A 15109-nucleotide genomic window follows, 5' to 3' on the forward strand; every position below is an offset into this window, starting at 1 on the left:
CATAATTAAGTAGATAATACTCCCTCCCTCCTTAAGTCTGCTCATATTTATGTTTTGTGTCACTCTACTCTTAAAAATATCTTTTTGTATGATTTTTTGTTTTTTACAAATATTCTTTTATTAGTATTATAAGACATAAGTATATTTTTAATTTTTTTTTAATTTTATAGTATATTTTGATATAATAATTAATATTGAAAGTTAAACACCAAAAAGTAAATGAGTAGAACGGGACGAATGTAGTATTAAATAAGATAATTTAAAAATTAAATAATGTAATTAGAGAGAAAGATATATATATATATATTCCCTCCATCCGTCTTTGTGATCACATTTATTTTTTGTCCAATTATATTTAATATTAAAAATATTATTATATTTATATTTTTTTTATACAAATATCCAGTACTATAAGATAAAAATATTTTTTTAATTGTTTTAATTTGTACTATATTTTAATATAATACTTCCTCCTTACGCACTTACCATAAATGATTACACACTTTAATCTTATTTTAAATTTTTTAATTTTTTTTAATTTTAATTAAACTAATTAGTAATGTTAATCTTAATTTATAATTATTTATATTATAGGATAATTATTTTCAGTAATGCATTCTTAATTATCTATTAACTATACTCCTGTATGTGAGACAGAGCTAGTAATTAATATTTAAAAATCAATCTTAATAAACCCTCAGAGCCGAACGAAAATAATATATTTTCTTATTTGAATAATATAATAAAATAAAGTAAAATATTTATTTATATATAAATATATAATTAATTATTTCTAAATTTAAAAATATTATTCATAGAGGGAACGAATATATATAGATAGGATTGATCCAACAATGTGAAGGAAAATATTTCACATGATATGACCCCCAAAAAAACACAATCATTTTTTTCATATCATCATTTATATATATATTTAAGAAACAAAGCATCAATCACATTAAAGTTAAAACACATCCAAACACTATTCAAATCAATCAATAAAAACATAGTACCTGTCAATTTCTAAATAAATTCATGTAAATTCACAAGATTTATTTATTCATGCTCGTATCTGTAAAATATGTTGAATACACCTGAACTTAAATATACATAAATACAAGTGAAAAATAAAGAGGATGATATATGATATGTCTGTATCATATATTTATTGTTGGATCGATCCATTTAATAACATGCGCGTATATAAATGCTATATTAACATAGAAATACCTAATCCCAGAATCATCCAAGCTTCATGTAGTTGTTCTCAATCATCCACTTGAAGCTCCAATAGTTTTGATCGCACTTGTATGACCAATAAGCCCACCCGAATGTAGCCTTTCCGAACACATCCAGCTGAGCTTTGGCAAATTTTTTGTAATCTTCCATGGAAGCATTGTCATTGTACAAAGCAGCTGTCCATTCCCCTGCGATCCCGTGTTCGATTGCATCAAGAAAGTAACTCAAAAACGGGATATAACAAGCATGTAGGATTTTGGATTGGCTCGGGGCTTTCGCCATGTTCTATGAATACAACAATCCTAAAATACACAAATATAACATTTGTAAATTTAGTTTGTTCTCTTCGATTACTCTTCTATAAACAATAACTATTTGCTTATATTGTGGCTAGCCAATGTTTAAATTCATAGCATGAACTCTTGAACCCGAACTTGAAACTATAAAACTATCATCAGTCTTATAATTATATCTAAAATACTTTCGATCAAAGTAAATTTATCTTTCGAATGACAATACGATAATATTCAATCAGAATACATATCTACATACGATTACACACAGTGAAAATGCTCCAATGATACATCTAAACAAAGCAATTGCTTCGAATATTTTTACCTCAACCGTATTGTTTGGCTTGACGGACTATGAAGTCAAATATAAGTATACTACTGAATACTAGGCTCTGTTCTTTTTGCATTTTTCTCAAATTTTTTTACGATAATTATATCCAACTATTGTTTCACCTACAAAACAACAAATTTATAATAACACAAACCAAACAAACCCGAAAATTCAATTCAAAATTTTCAACAATGTTAGTGAATTCGATTCTAGGGCCTCTAAATTCAGCGATGGGCAGCATTTTTCACAAATGGAGAAATTTAATATCATGCTTGCCAATGATAAAAAGTAATGCTCGAAATGATAGAGAACAAAGGCAACTATTTAGATGAGTATCAGCCATCTTACCAACAAATATCAGAGGACCTTTTTTACGAGTGATTTCCTGCAGCTGCTTTGATCTTTTCTTGTAGACGTACTCAGCGTTTTGCTGGCCATTCAAACCCTTAAAATAGTCTGAATACCGATTGTAGTAATGCACGTCTATGACTGAGTACTTGAGCCTTGCAGCAAATGAAAGCAGCTCTGCACTGTCTGCTTCGCCCAATCTATTTGACAGAATCACATAAACAGTCGGATTATATTCTCGGACTGCTTCATAACCTGCTGTATAATACTCTCTCAAGCTGTCCAATGTTACACCTGGAGCCAGTGGCTCATTCATCAATTCAATAGCTCCGAGACTTGGGTGTGCCCCATACCTGAATAGTTATAAACAATGCGTACAGTGAGATTGAATCAATATGAAAATCAGAAAATATGAAAAATTTGAAAGCAAAGAATGATGTTAGGGAGTTTTAATCGTTAAGTTGATAAAGATATAAACCTTCTTGCCAAGAAGTCTATGACTGCAACTGTTTCAAGTATTTTAGAATCTCCCCATTCGATAAATCCATCTCTGCTTCCACTGTGATGCTTACCATTTTGAGATCCCGGTGCTGCATGGAGATCCAAGATGACCTTCATATTGTTGTTGCTACAGCAAAAATGGAGATAGAAGAAATTTTACTGCAACCAGACTATGTTGTTGCTTTAGTTGTAATTGCTATATATATGACAAACGGAAATATGTAACAGCTAAAATAAAAAAATAGTTGGATGGATACTCACAGAGCCCACTTGAAAGCATTATCTAAAGCTAGCAAAGAGCCGGGGACAAATGGCTGTGGTGGCATAGGATCGTACATGATCCACCAACCGACTGGAATTCTAACAGCATTGAGACCATTCTGCCTCATAAATCTGAAATCGTCTTCCACAATGTAAGTGTTCCAATGATTCTGTGATTCTTTAATGTTGTTAGAAACACATTGTGTTGTGATACACGGGAACCTTGTTGGGATTCTATACAATGAACTAGACAATCAACAATCGTATTACCATCATTATCTTTGAAGCTTCATCATAACCATAGCCATTGGTCAACTGATACTCCCCCTGTAAGGACTTCACAATATGCATTTCAAATACTGAGGGATCTTGATCCTCCCATTGATCAAGATTTCCGGAGTAATCTGCTGTCACGGCACTTTCTGCCTCGGCCTTATACAGATCATAAAGTCCGCACATACAAGAGAATTAAAACCATAAGTTGATTTAGCAAACCAACAATCAATCAGAATCATGAGGTCTTTGAATTTTCTAGCTAGAATAGCTCAATCATCTTAAGATAAGCTCACCTAATTATCTATCAATTTCATCTTCATTTTCAGGTGTTGGGCAAAGATTACCGTCAGGTTGTGTTTACTTACTAGAATTATCAATTTAAGCATATGTTCATTTGAAGGGAGAAAAAGCCTTAAAGCCTGTTACATATGAAGTCTGTAGTGAATTTATTACGGATATTTATCTAATGTATGTGATGATAAATGAATCTGTTAAAATAGTCATATCATAGAAAGTAAACATGATCCAACTGCTTTACCTGCAGAAAAAGGCCATTTGATGCTTGAATTCGTACTCGCAATGGATCATCACTGTTTCTTATAATATTGAAGGTTCCATTTGTGCCTGGTTCATCATCACGAGCAACGAGTTTAACTCCTCGGCCTTGAGTGCTAAATCCGACAAAGTCTTTGTTGGAAACTCTAAAATTGAAAGTTGTTGCATTGATTCTCCATAACTTCAGAGTTCAGATGAGTTCATAAAGTACAAACAAGAACAACAAATTAGACTGACTTAACCAGGAAACAAAAGTAAAACATACACACACTAACAGAGTTAAAAACAGAAAAAATGGTCGAACATACCCTGAAAGTTTCCCATGTTTTAGGGATGTCCCGGTTCGCCATTAAGGCTGAACCACCACCATTTTCTGCACATATATACTTATTGAGCCTTACAGACTTTATATGTACTTGAGTTCCATCCTGCCAAACAAACAGCAAGTGTCTTAAGAGGTCAAAAGGTCCCCTTCAGCTGAATAGTCTTTTTTTTTTGTTGCATTTCCTCACTTTAAGGTCACTAAAAAATATCTACATCTGAATTCAAATTAAAATCATAGTCAAACTCCCTTGTTAAGATTTTCAATCAAAATAATAGTTGGGATGCTTGTAAATAAAATTATAACTAAAAAAAAGGTTTTTCTTTTTGGCATAGGAACCCGCTGCTTGATTGCGCTTTGGGTAACCTCGACCAAATTAATAGGCAAACTAGGTTCAACAAGTCATATCACATTAGGCAAACCATGTGTGCCACACAAGACCATGGAGGGTTTGAATTTTGTTATAATTACAAGAAGGAAGAGTAGTATTTGTGGAAATATAATTACTAGGGATTATAACGTCGAACTATATATATATATATATATATACAATTAAAAAGAAAATACCCTAGTTATATCTCAAAACTACTTCCTAATTTGGCAAACACCCTTTGACTACTGTTTCTCGGCAGAAGCATAAAAGATTAATTTGGGATTGCAAAGAATCCGGGAAATAACTTCACAAAGAACTCTTATCATATATATATATATATATATATATATCCTCAGTTTATTTTCTTAATTAAAAATATCGAAGTTAGCTTATCTAAGTTAAGTTAATTTTTTTATAAATATCATGAAAGGGGCCAGTCTAAACTACTACACAAGATCTCTTTCTTCGCCCATTTATGGAAATAAATTATTTCAAACAATAACCAGATACCACAATTAAGCTATTCAACAATTTCTATTTTCAAATCATCTTCAACCCAGAATTCTCAATCCACAGTGGTAAGTAGCAGTATGCAGTTATTTTAGATAAATACTTCGCCGTTAATTCGAGACAATCAGATCGATTTCTCAAGATCACGATGCCATCACCGACAGATCCACAACAGAGTAAGAAATTGTACAATATATATTTAAAAAATAAAATGAAATTGAAATGCTAAGCAATAGATTCCTCAGTGTATCGTTTAACCAAAGGAGGCACTCAAATCGATTTCTCGATATAGCTACACGATCTCAGGTAGGTTAAATTCAGAATAAGAAATCAAGTGTTGTAAAGTAAAATTAAACATACAACTCACAAGAAGATCGTTATTAGGAATGGCGTCAAAAAGCGAGGGTGTCATCCAGCCTTCGACCACCAGCCATCCGCCCAGATTCGCTGCCTTGAAGAGCGGCAAATCTTCGCCGGCAACACCACCGAGCAGAACCGACGGAAACAGCAGCATTGCAGCTGCAAACAGCATCTCGACACGCTTGTAATGCAATGCCTGTGACTGTGTAGCATGATACATTTCGGGAATCTCCAATTATGCAAATCTTGGAGCTCAGTATCATCATTCAGAGCAAAATCGGTCTGTTTGGTATTTCTAGAACGTTTTTTCAAAAAACAAAAAATATATAAAAAAATATTTATTATTTATTTAGTATTTAATTTAATTTAATATATTTTGCTGTTTAGATATTTTTATTTATAAATATTATGTTTTACATTTATTTATTCATAAAATGTAGTGTTTAATAATTATTTTATTTTAAAATTTCAAAATTTAGTTGATTACTGTGTACTGCCTCCGTCTCATATAATTTGTTTCTATTTTCTATTTTAAATTTTAAATTTTATAATTTTCTTAATTTTAATTAAACTATTTACTTATCTTAATCTTAATTTATAATTATTTTTACTAAATAATACTCCCTATGTCCCATGTAATATAGGTGTATTACTGTAGACACGGGAATTTAATTTAGGTAAAGTATAATTAGTAAGTAATTAAGAAATATATTAGTAAAAATAATTATAGATTAAGATTAAGATAACTAAATAGTTTAATTAAAATTAAAAAATTTTAAATTTTAAATTTTAAAATATGATTAAAGTGTATAATTAATTTTCCAAAAAAGAAAAGGACAAATTATGTGGGACGGACGAAAATAGAAAATATGGACAAATTATGTGGGACGGAGGGAGTAATTATTTTTACTAATATACTTTTTAATTACTTAATAATTATACTTTACCTAAATTTTAGTGTCTACAGTAATATATCATATATGGGACAGAGGGAGTAATTTGATTTGGTTTTTTTATCCAATTCAATTTTATTGTCACCGTTTTTAATATATATGTACATATATTTTCAAAACAAATAATATTAATATTTTATATTATCATACAATTTTTATATTTTATATAAAAAATTATATATATCAAACTAAAATACTTAGAGTTTATTTGATTTAAATTTGAAATTTATTTGAAATGTGATCCTAATTTAATTTTTTATTTAAATAGTATTTAAATGTAATATTTAATAAAAAAATATTATTATTTTATTTAAAAACTATGACGAATTAATAATAATAATAATAATAATTTTAATTTAAAATGTTAAATAAACAAATCTTAAATAAATGCATAAAAATTCCCAACCAATTCCAATTTTACTTCCGTTGGTCTCGTTAGATGCAATTGTTTTCATTATACCTCGGCCCCGGTAGAGATAGAATCTTTAGACATAAAAAAATTTAAGTAGTATAAATTAATTATTTAGATAGTAAATATTAATAATTTAATGATTAAAATTTTTTAATATATTTGTTTATATTATTTTGACGTTATATTTCAATAATATATATAATATAAATATTATTTTATAAATAATAAAATTTATTTATTTATTTATTTATCATTACTACAAATTAATTTTTTTTAAAAGTGAAGAGTTTTAAAGGTAAATAGAGTTTTGAGTAGGTTGATAAATTTATTAAAAATAAAAAAGATATCTTTTGTGAGACCAAAAAAAATACTCCATTCGTCCATAAACTAATGTCCTACTTTCCTATTTGGGACGTCCAACAACTATTGTCCTATTTTCTTTTTTAAACACAAATTTTACATTTTTTCCCTTCATTCATTTATTACTTTTAATCTCTACCACATACTTAAAGACAAATTTGTCCATTCATAGCAAAAAGACAATCACCTAAAAAACCGTGCAAATATACTTTAGGACAATAGAAATTGGACGGAGGAAGTAGTTATCTATGACGAAAAAGAATTACTCTCTCCGTTCCAGATACCATGTCCACGTTGCCGTTTCTGTCCATCCCTCGTACCATGTCACTTTTCTTTTTTGGAAAATGATTACACACTTTAATCTCATTTTAAATTTTTTAATTTTAATTAAACTAATTAATTATCTTAATATTAATTTATTATTTTCACTAATACATTCTTAATTATCTACTAATTATACCCCCTTCTAAAATACCGTGTCTTAAGTGTAACATAGCAGACACGACACGGTATCTGGAACGGAGGGAGTAATATTTAGTATAGTATGTGTATATATATATACACGCATTAAAAGAAAAAAAAATGCTTGAGTAAATAGTAAAAAATATTTATGATAAAAACTTACAAGTAAACATTTAACTAATATGATTGATGCAAGCATTTTATTGAAATCCATAAAAAAGAAAAGAGGTCATTTCAAATATTGTCCGTTCTTACATAAAATTATGATAATTTCATAATTACTAGAGCTTAATGTAGTTATTCTCGATCATCCATTTAAGACTCCAATGATTATATTGACATTTATAAGCCCAATAAGCCCATCCAAATGTCGCCCTTCCGTACACGTCCAATTGCGCACGTGCATATCTTTGGTACTCTTGCATCGGTGCATTTTGCACGGCCCATTCTCCCGACCATTCTCCTATAAAAAATCATCACATTTTTGTAAGAGTTTTTACAAAAAAAATTAAAAATACTCCCTCCCTCCGTCCACCCATTAAATAGTGTAATGATATTTTTATCTTTATTTTTTGGTGTAAAAGTAATGATATGACGTAAAGTAGAGATATTTGTGAAAAAAAAGTGAAGTATTTAACGAAATGTTTACTTTGTAATTAGACATCTCAAAATAGAAATATGTTACTTTCTAACTAAATGAAGAGAGTAAAATAAAATACTAATTTCTGTAATTATTGCATAAACTTACCAACGAAACTCAAAGGGCCGTTAGAAGGAGTAACTTCCCGCAACGTTCTCGCCCTTTCGTTATAAATGTAATCAATGTTTTGTTGTGCACTTAGAGACGAGAAATAATCCGAGTAAAGATTGTAATAATGCACGTCTATTACAACTCGGGAGAAGCCGTTGGCGAGGGGAAGAAGCTCGGAGTTGCTAGCGGGGCCCAATCTATTCGACAATATGACGTAAGCATTTGACGTGTATTTTCTAACTGCTGCGTATCCTTGTCTGTAAAAATTTGTTAAGTCGTCGAATGTGACGCCGGGTGCTAACGGCTCGTTCATTAGCTCGATGGCCGCTAAGCCCGGCCGGCTGGCGTATCTGAAAATAATATTTATTTTTTATTTAAGATATTGAAAGTACGGAAAGATTTTAATTATGAATAAAATTTAAAATTTTATTTACAATAAATAAATATGTGTATATATAATGATTTATTGAGAAAATTGTAAAAAAATATTTTACACTTATAGTCAATAATATTTGTCATATATTTATGTCGTCAAAATATATCCTACATGTTTGCAAAATATATTTCGGCACATGACATTCACACTACAAGGATAAAAATAATCTTTTGCAAACATATAAGATATATTTTGTCAATTTACCTGTTAGCTAGAAAATCAATGCAGGCTACGGTTTGGGGAATGTAGGATGGGCCCCACTCTATATATCCATCTCTTGCTGCGCTATGGTCGTTGCCGTTTTGTGATCCTTGAGCTGCATGGAGGTCTATTATTACCTTCATTCTGTATTGCCTGCATCATTTTATTATTTTTATTATTATTAATTTTTATTTTGAAATACTTAGAATTTTAAATTAATTTATAATAATAAAAAATTGATTATAAAATATATCTTAAATTTTGTATTTTCTGTGAAGGATATATTTATAATATAATACCTAATAAAGAATAATAACTATTCGATGAAATGTCATTTTTTTAAAATGAAAATATTGGCGAGTAGTGCAAAAACAAAATCGAAATTGAAGAAAGGCTAAGGATTATTTATGGAAGTTTTTTTAATGGTAATTTAAATGCAATACTTTATAAATATATATATAGTTAAAAGGAATCACAATTACTACATAATAATAATAATAATAATAATGATAAAAATATAAAATAAAGCCAAATTTCAATAAAATAAAATAAAAAATATATATTACTATATTTATATTTATATATATATATATATTTTTATAACGTAAGAACGCGCAACAGCTACTCGTTGAGTTAGTATATTTGTATACTTACTCAGCCCATGTGAAGGCATTGTCGAGCGCCTCCAAGGAGCCCCCAACGAATGGCCTTGGTGGATTTTGGCCGTACATAATCCACCACCCCACCGGAATTCTTACAGCTGTCAGCCCATTTTCCGACATGAATTTGAAGTCACTCCCCGTTATGTATGTATTCCAATGATTCTGCAATTCAATTCAATTATATATTTTCTAAATCATCCAATTACAAAGCTAAGTACAAACAAAACACACACACATATATATATATGTTGGAAAATAGTTTAGCGAAACATGAGATACGGCGAATTCCGAAAACATAAAATCAGATAGATGTTAAATCAAATTTGAGCTTCGCGTAGCACGCAATTTCCTTGAAGCGAATTCGGCCCTCCACCGATCGCCTCCCAGGATAGAACGAATTATGAACATAATAAAATGGTAGAGAAATTTTCAGAATGAATTTTTAGAATTGATATTCCGTCTTCTATTGAAAAATGGGAGGAAAATATAATATATATATATATTTTTTATTTTGTATTTAATCACGTGTAGAAAAAAAAACTGTCCATGTTCTACCGGACGTTGCATTCAGTTGCAACAAACTATTTATTTGATTATTTAATTATTAATTTATTTATTTTTCAAATAATATAAATTAATCAAATAAAATGTGAGACAAATAATTTATTTCTCTTTCACCTATTTAATTAAATGCCCAACAATATATATATGATATACTCGATTATAAACATTTGTAATTAATATAGTTATAATAATTATTATTATTATTCGGACCTTCATCACCGCGGGAGCTTTATCCGGGCCATAGCCATTAGTCAATTGATACTCGCCTTGTAATGATCCGACAATTGTCATTTGGAACACCGACGGATTTTGGTCGCTCCAATCGTCTAGGCTTCCTCCATAATCGGCCTTCACTGAGTCACCCGTCCATGCCTAGAACATTGATTGGAAATGTAAAAATTATTATTACAATTTTGTTCGCTTTGAGTTTTTCTTTTTATTATTATTATTATTAATTGAAATATTAAATATAATATAATTTTATCCAAAAAATATAAATTAAAAAATTAAAATCAAATAGTAAATGGAGTAAAATTCATGTCAAAATTTCTTGCTACAACTTATATGAGTTTGTTTACTATTAAAATTTTGTATGAAACTAAATAGTAATCTATAGTAGTTAGTGTATACTTTAAATAATTTACAGTATATGATAGTAATTCACACAACACATTTCGATGCCAATAATATACTGAGAAATAATTCTTGAGAAATCGATTAGCCTTAATTGGTACCCTAAGTACCCTCTTATCCTACTTAAATATTTCCTAATCATAATATACATATGTAAATAACTTACCCGCAAATAAAGGCCATTATGGGCACGAATCCGGACTCGATTGTTATTGTTGTTTCTTGTAATAACAAAGGTTTCATTCGGCCCTGGTCGCGATACTCTTGCATATGCCTTCTTACCATCCCCGTAACTCGTTAGACCAATAAAATCTTTGTTGAACACTCTCAAGTTGAACGTATTTTCATTAATTCTCCACAACTGCAATAAATATATTTATTGAAAAACAAATAAAAGTCAAAGAAATCAATGGATTCACTATAGATTTATACGAAGAACACAATACATCGAGGCATATATATAACATTGTACGATATACTCCATCCGTCCTAATACAATAGTCCTATTTACTATTTTTATCCGTTTTAAAACAATAATCTCATTTTTATAAATAATCATATCACTGTAAAACTATCTTTACTTTTTCATTGATATTACACAATTGCCACTATTTTTTACACTAATACATTCGTAAGGGCAAAAAAGTCTTTTACCCGTACTTTTTATTCATTACCAATATAATATCAATATTTCTTAAATCCCGTGTCAAACACAACTCAGACTATAATTTTGAGACGGAGGGAGTATTAAACAACTTCAAAGTTTTTTTTGTTCTCCATAATGTAATGATCTCTTCCTTATCGATAGAATTCAATAATGAACAAGTCAAGACACTCGAAGAGAACAAAAACAAAATACTTCATTCGGCATCTCATTTTGTTTATGTCATTTTCACTTTTGGCACAATATTATATAATATATAATTCCGATAGTAAAAAATATTTCAAATTAAAAATAATAACAAAAGATTTGTAATAGATGAAGTATTATTATGTACCCTAAAAGTTTCCCAACCGGATGGGCTACTCCGATTGGCGACCAAAGCCGAGCCACCCCCATTTTCGGCGCAAAGATACATATTTAGCCTCGTCGACTTGAGTTGGATTTGAGTTCCATCCTATGTAAGTATAATCAAACAAACTAGGTTATTAAATGCAATTAAAAATAAAAGGAACAATAAATTATGTATATGTAATTAAAGGCTTGCCAAACCTCATTAATAATAGGATTGTTGACTTAGCTAGATCCAAGAAAATATATGCATGGCCACATAATTTTGCAATGAATAAATTAAATTGATGTTTATTATTTATACAACAACAAATAAATAAATAAATAATTTATTATTTTGCATAGCAAATTGTAGATACATTATTTCCGAATTCACTTAAATTTATATCAAATTAAGCTCAAATTTTATCTATTTTATATTAAAAATATAAAGTTATCATATTGAGAGAATTAAGCTTGAGTGTTATATAGATATATATATATTGTCTTTAATGTTAAAAGCATTTCTTTAAAAAAAAATTAAACTTAATCTCCTACTATTAATAATTTTTTTACTTTAAAAATTATCAAATCAAATAATTACTTTTTAATTTAATACTCTCCCGTCATCTAATTGTGTATGCATTTAACCGGACATGAATTTACTTTTACTTTTTTTTTTGTAAAGGAAAAATGATATTTTTTTACTAAAAAGAAAACGAGAATAAATTTAAATGACAACCGAAAAAAGAGAATAGATTAGAACGAAAGAACATTTATTTTAAAAAGTCAAATTACAATTCAAAATTACTGTATTAAATATCGATTCATTTCACAATATATATATTATTTCAGTTTACATTTTTATTATTTTAAAACTTCAAACCTTAAAGAAACATACCCAAAGAGTCACTAGGAATGAGTTTGTTCATTTCAAAACAATATTTTTACTATTTAATTTATAAAAAATAAAAAATATTTCTTCCACATACAATATTATATAAAAAATTCTAACCCTTATACAAACAAAATATATATATATATATATAGAGAGAGAGAGAGAGATCTAGAGAGAGAGAGAGAGAGACAAGAAGATCCTTGTTGGGAATGGAATCGAAGAGGGAGGGAGTCATCCATCCTTCAGCCACAAGCCATGCTCCCAAATTCACTGCTTTGTATGGAGGACTCTCACTCTCACTCTCACTCTGACCTAATATTAATATTTCACCTCTCAATAATATAATAATAATAATAATATTAATTATCATTAATATTAACCTTAATTTCCTCATATCCTAACTAATTTCTTATCGAAATCGAAATTGAAAGAAATTAATTCTACTAGTTCGATCTCTGAATAATTTTTTTTTTTTTTTTTATGACTGGTAAGCAACTTAGATATATATATATATAGATAACAGATCTATATATATAGGGACGCCAAACATTTTAATAGAAGATATTTTAGACTTCACTTTTCTTTTTTTCCTTTTTATTTTTATTTTTTGTGTATTTGTTTGGGATTTTGGATTTTGAATTGGGAATTGAATAGTAAAAATTTTGAATTTGAATAGTTGTATGATATAAATAAGTGTTGATGTGATATTTTGAATGTAAAATTAATTTTTAGTATAATATAAAAAAATAAAAAATAATTTTTTGATTTGATATTTTTTGAGAAAAAAAATGGGATGAATAGTGGATTTAAAATCCAATCCCGAACAAACACACCCTAAATGTTTTTCCACATTACGTGGGGTCAAAAATGTCAGCTTCTCGATGTTTTCATATTTTAAATTGTTTTGAAAATAATATAAACTGAATATGGAAATATTAACAAATAAAGAGGAGACAGATATTATTAGCCTATTTTTCTCTGAGTTTGTTATTTTTAAAATTTTATTATTTAATAATATATTTTTCCTATAAAAATATATTCATGTTTATGTTTATAATATATTAAAAAATAATAATATTTTATTGATAGATTACCTAAAAATATTTTGAAATTTTTCTCTTGTATTTTATGAAAAAAATAATTATAATTATAATTTATGTGAAAATTAATATTATTGTTATTTGTATGAAAAAATAATTTTATTATAATAGAAAATAAATATATTTGTATACGGCAAACATAAATAATAAAATGTACTTCCTCGGTTCGGCTCTAAGGGTCTCATTTACGTTTTGCGTCATTGTACTTAACATTAAAAATATTTTTATATTTGTATAACTTTTTTGCACGAATATCATTATAATAGTATTATAAAACAATAATAAAAGTATATTTGTCATTTTCTCTTAATTTGTATTACGTTTTTATATAATAAATAATATTCAAATATCAACATACAAAAAATAAATGAAATTCTTAGAGTCGAACGGAGGTAATATATCTTTTGAGAATAGAATAAGTATAAAATGGAGTACTATGTTTAAAGATTATTTGACTCCAAAATTACAGTTAAGAAAAAAAAAATAAAAATAAAAAATAAAAAAAATGACTGTTCTTTTAGAAAATAATTATTAGATTTTACTATTAATTTTTTTTAAAAAAAAATATCAAATCAAATAATTATTTTTTATATTATACATTAAAAATTAATATTATATTCAAAATATCATATCAATATTTATTTATATCATAATAAAAAAAATAATTCAAATTCAAATTTTTAATATTTAAACAATCCAAACCCCAAATCAAATCCACAAAAAGACACCACTTCCGTTGAATTTGAAAGTCAGAAGTCACAAGTCAAATTTAATTATTTTGCTCATTGACTTTAGTCAATGGTCAAAATTCCTTGTTTTGGAAAATGCATCATCAGTCAACGGTCATATTTTGCTTGATTGAGTGTTCCTCCACCTAAAATGTATCGTATTTGAGTTTCACCGTCTATTTTCATCAAAATAATCGATATAAATTTACGTTATATACGAATCTTATACATAGACAATTTTTTTTTAAAAAAAAAACAATAAGTCTCGAATGCCAGATATTTCATTCTAATATCATATTAAATAATTATGTCACATAAAATATTAAATCAACATACTATATAATATGTTGATGATGATGCATAACTCTATAAAAATCCAATAGGTTACTCCATCCGTTCCAATACAATAATCTTATTTATCATTTTTATTTATCTCAAAATAATAATTTTATTTTCATAAATAACCATATCACTATAAAACTACTCTTATTTTTTTATTTTTATTACACAATTGCCACTATTTTTTATACTAATACACTCACAAGGGCAAAAAATTCTTTTACCTATACTTTTTACCCACTACCAATAT

At 28.0% G+C, this 15109-nt stretch overlaps 2 protein-coding genes across 3 annotated transcripts; both read right to left on the bottom strand.

Annotated features, from left to right (window-relative positions):
- Positions 1 to 1038: 1038 nt before the first annotated feature.
- LOC127256818 (probable glucan 1,3-beta-glucosidase A) lies at positions 1039 to 5648 on the bottom strand. 2 transcript variants are annotated; one of them, XM_051283022.1, is made up of 8 exons: positions 5377 to 5648; positions 4113 to 4232; positions 3788 to 3985; positions 3244 to 3405; positions 2974 to 3143; positions 2690 to 2839; positions 2212 to 2564; positions 1039 to 1427 (listed from the first exon to the last, which is right to left on the bottom strand). In XM_051283022.1, the coding sequence occupies exons 1-8, from the start codon at positions 5587 to 5589 to the stop codon at positions 1243 to 1245; spliced, it is 1551 nt and encodes a 516-aa protein (XP_051138979.1). In that variant the 5' UTR covers positions 5590 to 5648; the 3' UTR covers positions 1039 to 1242. The 2 variants fall into 2 exon arrangements, with proteins under 2 accessions (XP_051138979.1, XP_051138980.1); XM_051283023.1 differs by having other exon boundaries at positions 5370 to 5510.
- A 2080-nt stretch (positions 5649 to 7728) lies between these two features.
- On the bottom strand, positions 7729 to 13164 carry LOC127257359 (probable glucan 1,3-beta-glucosidase A). Its single transcript, XM_051283744.1, has 8 exons — positions 12883 to 13164; positions 11802 to 11921; positions 10970 to 11164; positions 10381 to 10542; positions 9599 to 9768; positions 8948 to 9097; positions 8305 to 8657; positions 7729 to 8019 (listed from the first exon to the last, which is right to left on the bottom strand). Exons 1-8 carry the CDS (start codon positions 13084 to 13086, stop codon positions 7838 to 7840), a joined length of 1536 nt encoding a protein of 511 aa, XP_051139701.1. The 5' UTR covers positions 13087 to 13164; the 3' UTR covers positions 7729 to 7837.
- Between the last annotated feature and the right edge of the window lie 1945 nt (positions 13165 to 15109).

This window comes from Andrographis paniculata, unplaced genomic scaffold (assembly GCF_009805555.1).
Source record: "Andrographis paniculata isolate CXL003 unplaced genomic scaffold, ASM980555v1 Contig57END, whole genome shotgun sequence".
NCBI classification, from domain to species: Eukaryota; Viridiplantae; Streptophyta; class Magnoliopsida; order Lamiales; family Acanthaceae; genus Andrographis; species Andrographis paniculata.